Here is a 10,068-nt window from a genome sequence, read left to right as displayed (position 1 = left end):
GTTTTGTTGTTGTTGTTCACCTCCGCGCCACGAGATGCGCTGTCGCTTCCAGGCTGAGCAGGCCCAGGGTCAGGGGGGCGGAAGTTCTTCTAGCCGCGGCCGCCGCCATCTTAGAACACAGGCTTGCCACTGGCTGTGGCTCCTTAGTGCCTTCTTAGAGGCAGACCCGCTGGCCGCAACACCAAGCCCCTTAGGCGCTCCTTTAAGTAAATCGTCTTCTCCAGGGTATCTAATCTCCTTCCAAACACTAAAGGCGGTGTCTTCCGGGAGCCGGCCTCACCCCGTGACCTCACACGTACACTTCCGGGGGCAGGACGTGACCCGTGACCCCTCCCTCTTCCACTCTCTCTTTCCGGTGGTGGAGTCTGGAGAAGACCATCAGGTAGGAGGTCTGGGCGAGGACAATCGAGTGGCATCCTGCGGCACGGGGGCTTAGCGGGGCAGTGGTCGCGGAGCTGGGGTCTTTCTGCGGAAGCCAAGTCAGGTACCAGGCGAGAGGAGCACGGCCGGCCGACCGAGACTCTAGTTCGCGCCCTGTCTGGGGAGCCGGCGGTCTTGCTTCAGGGAGGCATATAAAGTTGGGGTGAGTTCGGGTCTAACCTCAAAGGCATAGGCCTCGCTACGACCACAGCCGAATTTAAGCGGCAGCACAGCGTGGTTGGGAAAGAGCGGGGGTCTTAGTCTGATGTGGGCTCCCACCTCTACTCCGCCAGCTCCTTCCGGTGCGGTTGCAGGCTGGGCTCCTGATTTCTATAGTTTGTTCTCGAGTCTGGGAAATAGGAATAACTGTCGCATGGGTCCCACAGGGATGTAATGTGGATTCAGAAAGGAAATGCAAGGAAAACTGCCGTTTGTTGGATGCTTCTTAAATCTGAGTGCTAAGTCAGGCACGTTGCAAATTCTGGGCGCTCAAGGAAGGCCTCTGGAAGCCAGAAATTAGGGTAGGGGCTGCACGTCAGTGTTGAGTACCTGCTGTGAGCCTATTCCCCCTGAAGGCAGCAATGGGGGGCACTCAGAAGTCTTGCCAGGGTGGGTTGGGAGGTGCTGAGGAGGCTTAACTTCCACTAAGAGACACCTAGGAATCCTGGTTGCTGAAGTGTACATGGCTTTGGGAGGCTTGGGGCAGGAGAGCGAATGCTCAGGTGTGTCCCGCGCACCTTTCCCAGAGTAAGTTCTCCTAGAGAAGAAAAGCTTGGGGTTTTCTTGTAATACTTGGAAAAAGGGGTTCTTGTCCTTAACACTGGGGTTCTTTTTCCTTTCCTTAAGAAATGGCACCTCGCAAGGGGAAAGAAAAGAAGGAAGAACAGGTCATCAGCCTCGGCCCTCAGGTGGCTGAAGGAGAAAATGTATTTGGTGTGTGCCACATCTTTGCATCCTTCAATGACACTTTTGTCCATGTTACCGATCTTTCTGGCAAGTGAGTACCTGGGTGGGCAGAAACCAACTAGCAAAAGCTCGGGTTAGAAACGATCCTGAAACTGAGTGTCAATTTAAGGGGATCTCTTGAAAGAATTTAAAAGAATATTCAGTTGAGGAAATGTGCTTGGTGGTTTAGTCCACAGATGCTGTTAAGTTTCTAGGCACTGAAGTTACAAGAGGAAAGGAAATACATTTGGTGCCCAAGTTTTGGTTTCCTCATATGTAAAATGAGGGTTAGTAGTGCCTGTTCCCTGGAGTAATGGGAAGAATTAAATGAAGGGTTGGTACAGAGTTTAATTCTTTGAACTCCCGTCAGGGCAGAGCTCATGGTAGTCTTGTCAGACCAAGATGCATGTTCAAATTGTCCTTCATCCTCTACCATACCTGAGCTGTGGTGCTCCTTACCCATTAGGATGTGGTACATACTCTGAATCCTCATTGGGTAAGAAAGGACCCTGTGCTTTTGTCCTCAGGGAAACCATCTGCCGTGTAACTGGTGGGATGAAGGTGAAGGCTGACCGAGATGAGTCCTCTCCATATGCTGCCATGTTGGCCGCCCAGGATGTAGCCCAGAGGTGCAAAGAGCTGGGCATCACTGCCCTCCACATCAAACTCCGGGCCACAGGAGGCAATAGGTAAGGCTGGGACTGGGTGGTGAGATCACTGGGCTTGGGCACCAGAGTACCTGAATTTGAGGCTTGGCAGATATCTCAGTAAAGTGGGTTACATGAATTTTTTTGGTTTCTCAGTGCATATAAATGTTATGTTTTACACTGTACTGTAGCCTTTTGAGTGTGCAATAGGTTTATGTCTTAAAAAAGGAAAGCTATATGTACATACCTTAGTTTAGAAATACTTCATTGCTTTAAAAAGTTCTGTCATCTGACAATGGAGTGTTGCCAGAAACCTTAATTTTGTTACAGAAAATACAGTTTGTGAAGCTCAATAAAATGACGTCTGCCTGTAATTGGTTCCTGCACCCTTCCTTGCTCCCTCCCCCGCCTCAACTTACCGTGTTACTTGAGCACTCACTAGGCACTGTGCTCCAGGTACTAGAAGAGAGTGATGGGGGAAGGAAGATATAGTTTCCATCCTCCTGTGTGGCTCTTAGGCTGGTGGAGAGTCAGACTAAACAATATAGAACAGGGGAGCGTGTGGTTTCTGTTTGTGGCAAGTGTTGGGAAGCAAAAGTGAGGTGACAGACAGGTTGGTGATAAAGTTTAAACTGAGGCCTCAATGTTGTGTCAGGAGTTGGTCCTGAGAAGAAAGGACAAGGGAGAGTATTCCAGGCAGAGACAACTGGAAGGAAAAGGTCTTGGGGTGGGAATGAGCTTGGCACATTTGTGGGAAAGAATGGCTTGAAGTGTGGTCAGAGAGAGATGCGGGTGAGGGCTTGCTGGGTCTTGAAGAACCTGGTAAGGATTTGGTCTTTGGTGGGTGGTGAAGGGCATAAAAACTTTTTAATAGTAATGACCTGATGAGATTAGGGTTTAAGATGACTGCTGTGTTGGAAACAGACCACATAGGAAGTTGTTAAAGTGGTCCAGTGGAGAGATGATAGCGTCTTGGTCTTGGGAGGATGAAAATGGGCAGTTCATCAAAGAATCACAGCAGGTGACTAGAAGAGGCAAACAGGCTGTCAGCAACAGGGTACAGGCTCTGACCCATGAGGGAAAACTGTAAGTGACGCACTAAGCCTGGAATATTTACTGCCTGGCCCTTTGCAGAAAATTTGCAGACCTCTGAACTAGAGGGTTGTGGAATCTTAGAATACCCAAAGACTTGGCCAAAGGATTTTAATAATTTAGATAATTTGTTTCCTAGGACCAAGACCCCTGGACCAGGAGCGCAGTCAGCCCTTAGAGCCCTCGCCCGCTCAGGAATGAAGATTGGGCGTATTGGTGAGTTCCCCTCTTTGGCTCATGCTTGGATTTGTTTTGAAGCACTCACTGGTCAGACCAGAAAGCATGTGGTCTCCGCAGAGGTTACAAGGCCTGGTCTGGTGACTGTTGGCAGTTAGGTTTGTTAGTGGGGGCTGCAAGAGGTGCTGTGTGACAAACTTCCTGAACACCCCTGTCACCTTGATGTGAATGTCTTCCTGCATTGGGACAACACCTTCTCATTTCTGAACCTCTGCCCAGTGGTTGCTGGTGGAACTAACAGGAGATGAGTTGTCCTTTTCTGGTGTTCTCAAGGGGGGATACTGTTGGCATTTTGTGGGGGCTGTCTCCTGTGTGGTCCTTGACTACTAAGTATCAGTAGGGAGGCCAATCACTGTGACAGACAAAAATCTGTGGAGGGGGCAGCAGCCCCCGTGGTTGAGAATCACAGCAATTCCCTATGTTTGTGTAGCATCTGAACCCTCTTGTCTGAGATCTGGCTGCTTACAGCCCTTGCTTTTGTTTTGGTGACATTGTATGCTGATTCCTCAGTCCAGTGCTCCAGTCCTCTCAACAGTTTTTCATTTCAGAACATTTTTAACCTTTACCTATTAAAAAGGAGAGATTCTTCAGTTACGCTGGGAGAATTTTTTTCCACCAAAATTAGTGGCCTAGATGTCAGAAACCTGGATTTGTCACCCGCCTCTGACATCCTATTCAAGTTGCCTACCCGCTCAGCCTCAGTTTCCCCTTCAGGAAAGTGAGTTCAAACCATATCAGAAATTTTGAGGAAGCAGCAGATGGCGCAGCTCCACATCCATCTGTTATATCCTGAGGATTCCTTGCAAAGCAGCAGGATCCACTGCTGATCTGATAGACCTTGGGAAGCCTGGACCCCTTTTGCATCCAGCTCCAAGCAATGATGTTTTCTCTTCCTCCCCACAGAGGACGTCACCCCCATTCCCTCCGACAGCACCCGCAGGAAGGGGGGTCGCCGCGGTCGCCGTCTGTGAACAGGACTTCTCAAATTATGGTTTTCTGTTAATAAATTGCCTTCATGTAAGCTCTTTTGACTCCAGTCTTCTCTCTTTTGTGTAGGGGCCATCCCTTGGGGGCATTTGATTCCTCCTGTCTACATTTAGCCAGGGTGTGGGACTGACTTGAGGTCATGAGTGCATTGATAAACCAGCAGTCATTTAATAGATTACATTGCTTCAGAGAATGTATGTAACCTGTCAAACAGGAACGCAAGAGGTACTCCTCATTCAGTGCTGTATGTTCTGTGAACTGGTCTCCTAGGAGGAGCCTAAGGAGGGGTGAGAAACTGATGCTGCAGTTGGATCTTTCCTACACTGCTAGTGGTGGTAGCATTAAGTTACCTCAGTCATCTAAAGCAGACCAAGGCCTTGGAGACCTTGTTTTGAAAGAATAGGTGTTGGTTCCAAAAATGGACCAATTCTTAAAGAGCCAGAGTGGAGTGGAAACTGTTGAGCCAAGTGTAGCCTGAGCAGAAGAGCCTTCCAGACATGAGCCATATATAAACACATGTGGGTGTATACTCACCCCCCATACCTTCTGTGCAAAATTGGGAGCGCGCTCTATTGCATCTTGCTTTTTCTCACTTGGCAGATCTTGGAGGTTGTTCCACATGAGTACATAAAGTACATAAAGATTCAGTCACCCCACAAACACACACCGAGCCCTATTTTCATCTGTGATGGAAAAGAAAAGTTTTTGCTTTCCGGAAGCTTGCATCCAGCTCCGAGGACCCAGTGGCACCAGATGGTACTGAGTGTTCTGCTAAGAATTAGCTAAGGCCCTGTGGCGGTGACTGCTGTGCTGAGAGGCAAGCATAATGCTTCATGGTCTTCACATAGCATGTTTCAACACCTCATTCCTTTTTATTACTGAATGACATTCCACTTCCTGGATACACAGACCGTGTACTTCACAACTCTTCCCACTTGGAAGAGTCCTGAAGAGGTGGGTCTAACCATGGCTCCTGCCAACTACCCTGTGATGATAGACAGGTCCTTTTTTATCAATCTCTTGCTTCATCTTAAAAATGTGATTACCACCTGACATATAAAATGAATCTGTGCTGATCTAAGTGATTTTAATAAATGAACAATACACAAATCATCCTTATAAAAGGTTCTAAATAGTGTAAGTAGACTCTCCCCCTTCCAAAAAGTGGAACTTAATTTTCCCTCCCCTTGAGTAAGGGCTAACCTTACTCAGTTTTCCCAAGAATGAAATAGAATGTGAAAAGAATATGGAAGAGGGAAAATGCTAACTTGGCTCTGGAGAGAACTGTCACATGCTACCTTAGCCATAAGGTTCCTGTCACTTGTGATAGGTCATGTTGACAGTTCTCTGACATAAGGTGAGAAGAACCTCTGATATTTCTGAAAACCCATCCAATTAGAGGATATTCTACAGCATATCAGCATTTGAATTTAGGAGATATGAAAAGCAAGGACCTAAGACCAGAGGAGCTGAAGGAGGGATGTGATAACAGTGCAATGCATCCTGGACCAGAAAGGGCATTAGTGCAAAAACGTAACATCTGAATCTGGAATCCAATTAGTAATGTACATGTGTTCCTTAGTTTTGACAAATGTAAGATATTAATATTAGAGGAAATGGGATGGGTGGTATACAGAAATGCCCTCCCTTTGTAACTTTTTGGTAAATCTCAAAGTATTCCAAAATAAACTTATTGGGGTGAAAATGAGGGTGCTTTCCTGCTGTCTATTTTTTAAGGATGTGGTACCTAACTAGAGTTTGGACTCTAACCTTAGGCAAGTTAACCTCAGCCATTTGGTGAAAATTGCTGTAATAATGGCAGCCTCATAGGATATCACAAGAATTAAATAAGATTAAAGCGTTGAGCATAGTTAGTGCCTGGCACTGAAGAAGCTGCTGCTATTATTATGCCTGTTCAGTTCTGCCAAGCAGCATGAATGACAACTGGCTGGAATCCTGGTAGAAAAATCCTGGCGCTTGCTAGAGCATTCTTTTTATTTCCTGTGATGGGACTTTGCAACTTGTCCTGCTGTTTCCTGGTAACCAGGTTTGCAATCAGCCAGGTCTTTGAAAGCAGTTCAAGGTTTTGTTTGCAAGTTGCAAGGAGAGCTAATTTGTGCAGTTTAGGTTGGAGTGTAGCAACCTATTGGCCACTGAGGTGGACAGGGCAGAACTAGATGAACTGTTGCCCGCCTGAGACCGCAGACCATGGAAGCCCAACCTTGGCAGGCGAGCCAAGCTGTAAGTGCATCCTCAACCAGTGCCCTAGAGATGGTCCCTGCCTCTCCTGGCTCCTTTCTCTGACCTGAGTTCCTGAAGCAGCCTCTCTCCTAACAAGTCTCCCTATTTTTCTGGCCCCTGTTTATCCCTAAGCCACACTGCAGCTGTGTGATCTAAAATTAATTGGATTATGTCACTCCCATGCTCATTTACCCCAACCCCTCTAAAGTCTAAAATCTAATCTTGATTCTCCAGTGTTTTATCTGACTCTTCCATAACCTTCACCCTCTCACTGCCCAAGCCAAACCTAGTTCCTTTCACTTTTCCAGTTCTTGGTGACTTCAGTCTTTTGCCCATGCTTCCCCATCCCAGCTTGGCTCCTTCAGTATCTCCTCTCCCCTATTCCCTCACCACTTTCCGCTCACCTGTTGGAATCTGTTTTTCAGCACTCTCTCAAAGTTATCTTCCTGGATGCCCCTCAAGGTGCTTCTCCACCCAATTCCCACAGCACCCCGATTCTCCCCGTGGTACCACTGGTCTCCCTCTATTCTAACAGCCTGTTTCCCCACTAATCTTTGGGAGAGACAGAATGTCTCGTTCAGTGTCTGCCAGCCCAGCACCCAGCCCAGTCTGCACAAGGAGGGGCTCAATAAAGATGTGTTTGATGAATCATGAAGAGAACAGATGAATGGGCTTCTACCTTCTGTAGTTTAGTCAATTAAATAGTTGAAGGGCTTTTCTAGCTCCTGGATACATTAAAACAAACATGTATTCCTGGGATCCAAGGAAGTAAAGGAAATCCGCAGGGGTCGTTAAAGAAATGAGAAAAAGGAAATCAAGATGAAATGGAACTAGGGAGCAGAGAGTTACAGGCAGAGAAAGCTGGAGTGGCCCTCAGGGCAAATACAGAATCAGTGCCAGGAGGTTAAGCTAAGGCTTCTCAGCCCCAAGGTTAGGGAACTAAACTTGACCTTCATATTGTTCAGATATCAGGCTTAATGTCCCAGGTAGGAATGTTCCCTAGTCTCTTAGTGGAAACAAAAGCAAGTCTTGGGAGAAAACCGTCTACATTTGAGATCTTGCCTGTTGTTTCTGCTTCCAGTTAGCTTCATTGACCTAGGTGATGGTGTCATGGCTCTCCGCCCAGGAGAATACTTTCATGGGCATCCTCAGCCTCTTAATACAGGATCTGGAAAACCTTTCCCAAAACGTGGCCTCAGGGGAGCGTTGTTGACCTTAGATTGTCTAAAGAGAAGATGTATAAGGGACTTCAAGTAGGTAAAGTTCTATCTTGAAAGAGGGAGCAGGCAGTCTTGTTGCACGTAGTCCTAAGGTGCCAGTGGGTAGGAGTTGTAGAGAGAGAGATCTAAGCCTCAGGTAAAGAAGAGTTTTCTAAGAGGGCTGCTAAGGGAATAAAACTGCTTCTGAGAGAGTGATCTCCCCATGATCGGGGGCATACAAGTGTAAGCCAGACCCCCAAAGACTAGTTACATTAGAAGCTTAGTGTGACAGAGACAGTTGTTCCCCAACATGCTTCATCTTCTGTTGTAAATAGCAGTCTCAATTTTTAGCTGGATGTTTGGTTGATTAGAATAAAGATTACAGTTCCTAAGTATAGACACCATGCTGTATACTATAGCCCTAGGACTTATTTTATACAGTAAATATCTTAAGGGGACATTCCCTTTTCTCTAGATGCTTGCTTTCAGATCTTTGCTGGAAGATCTGTCTGACCTTATCAGATAGTCCTTCCTTGATCATCACAGATCAATTAATGTTTCTGCCCCCTGCCCCACCTCTGGCCATCATTCTCAGGCTATTTACCTGCCACATTCATAGCAGTTAACCCCACCTGATGTATAGGTCTGTGTCTCCAAGTCCAACAGTTGTCAGCCTTCAGCGTGCGTCAGATTCAGGAGATGTGGGATGGAGGCCTGCCTGAAGATTTGTATTTCTAACCAGTTCCCAGGTAGTGCTGGTGCTGGTAGCCTGGAGACCACACTTGGAGAACCACTGGACTTGTCTGTTTAGGTCACTGCTGTATCCTGACACCAGGAACAGTGCGTTAAGTCGTGGTGCTGTAAATGTTGACTTAAATTGCAGGTATTACCTTGTTCCGTTGCTTTAAAATAAGTACTGTTATTATCCACATTTTACATATGGGGAAACTGAGGGCCAGAGAAGTTAAGTGACTTGTCCAGGGGCACATAGCTAGAAAGGGGCAGAGCAGAGATTCAAACCTGCACTTGTCTGTAACCAGCCACACTTTGTGCCCTCCTCAGTCACTATGCTGCCTTCCCCCTGGCAGGCTGGAGCTCATCGCAATTGGGTTGAGTAGAAAGAGGAAGACCCTCCCTGTCTGCGTCTCTGCAGAGGCTTAGGAAGTAGATGGCAGCAGAGTGCTGCTCCTGAAGGGAGTCCCCTGGCTCTGGAGCTCGTAGCAGTCATACAGAGGTGGCCATCAGGTGGCAATATACTGACAGGAAGCCACAAGCTGGGGGGGGGGGGGTCTGGGTTCTGCCACCATTAACTTCTGTGACCCTAGATATATCCCATTTCTTACGGGCCTCAGTTACCCCATCTTCACAGATAGGAGACTGGATTTCTGTAATGTCTCAGGAGCCCTGACAGCTCAAGTACATTCTAGGAGACGGGTGCGGCGACTGAAAAATCACATGCCCCCAAACCAAATATACCATTTCTCTTTCCCTCACTGGGGGGAAAATTTTTCTTTTTGTACTAAGTTTTTGAAATCTAACGTGTATTTTACAGTTACAGCACATCTCAAATCAGCCTAGCCACATTTTAAGGTTTCATGTGCCACATGTGGCCAGTGGCTGCCTTGTTAGACAGCACGGCACTAGAATATTAATGGCAAACATTTATTGAGGTAGGCACTATACCAAATGTTTTATACACATTATCTTAGTCAGTCCTGGTAGCACCTTATGAAATAGGCAAGATTATTATTAGTCTAATTTTGCAGATAAAGAAACTGAGATGCAGGGAAGCTTCTTGGCCCAGATCACATAGCAAGTAAGCAGAAGAGTCTGGGTTTCAACTTGGCTCTGTCTGGCTCCAGAGTCTGGGCTCTTCATCTTGACATAATCCTTCCCGGATGGTAGATGCTTAGGATATGCATTCAGTGAGGCCCACTGACAGAGAATCCAAATCCAGGAAATGCGAAAGCCTGGGAACAAACAAGCGGGCCTGTGAGGGCAGGAGGCGAGAGGCATCGAAGCTACCATTGTCCCACCCCCGAGCTACATGTTTGGCAACACTGAGGTGCCTGGCAAACAACCAGGGGGAAGTCATGATCTTAGGAAAATCATGTTAGTGTGATGAACAAACTGAGCTTGCAAAAAAAAAAGAAATCTGGCATCAGGGAAAAATGCAAATTGAGAAATGCAGGACAAAAGGAATGACCTGCAAGGAGTGCAGAAGAGGGTGGAATTCCCTGGGGCAGGGCTAGGCCCAAAGGGTGGAGGTTATAGGGAGCAAGTTGTAGCTCTACCTCCAG

At 47.1% G+C, this 10,068-nt stretch overlaps 1 protein-coding gene across 2 annotated transcripts; it reads left to right on the top strand.

Annotated features, from left to right (window-relative positions):
• The first annotated feature begins 222 nt into the window (after positions 1–222).
• Positions 223–4,362, top strand: RPS14 (ribosomal protein S14). 2 transcript variants are annotated; one of them, XM_010961797.3, is made up of 5 exons: positions 223–382; positions 1,267–1,417; positions 1,893–2,054; positions 3,244–3,320; positions 4,245–4,362. In XM_010961797.3, the coding sequence occupies exons 2-5, from the start codon at positions 1,269–1,271 to the stop codon at positions 4,310–4,312; spliced, it is 456 nt and encodes a 151-aa protein (XP_010960099.1). In that variant the 5' UTR covers positions 223–382; positions 1,267–1,268; the 3' UTR covers positions 4,313–4,362. The 2 variants fall into 2 exon arrangements, with proteins under 2 accessions (XP_010960099.1, XP_010960100.1); XM_010961798.3 differs by lacking the exon at positions 223–382 and adding an exon at positions 437–583.
• The last annotated feature ends 5,706 nt before the right edge of the window (positions 4,363–10,068 follow it).

Source organism: Camelus bactrianus, chromosome 3 (assembly GCF_048773025.1).
Source record: "Camelus bactrianus isolate YW-2024 breed Bactrian camel chromosome 3, ASM4877302v1, whole genome shotgun sequence".
Lineage (NCBI taxonomy): Eukaryota > Metazoa > Chordata > Mammalia > Artiodactyla > Camelidae > Camelus > Camelus bactrianus.
This window is presented reverse-complemented; position numbering and strand designations above follow the sequence as displayed.

Bases quoted from the DNA above. Each gene is read 5' to 3' on its own strand.
- RPS14 (XM_010961797.3), top strand. From the start codon at position 1,269: ATGGCACCTCGCAAGGGGAAAGAAAAGAAGGAAGAACAGGTCATCAGC. The intron at 1,418-1,892 runs GTGAGTACCTGG...TTTTGTCCTCAG, and splicing joins GTTACCGATCTTTCTGGCAA to GGAAACCATCTGCCGTGTAA. The intron at 2,055-3,243 runs GTAAGGCTGGGA...TTTGTTTCCTAG, and splicing joins CGGGCCACAGGAGGCAATAG to GACCAAGACCCCTGGACCAG.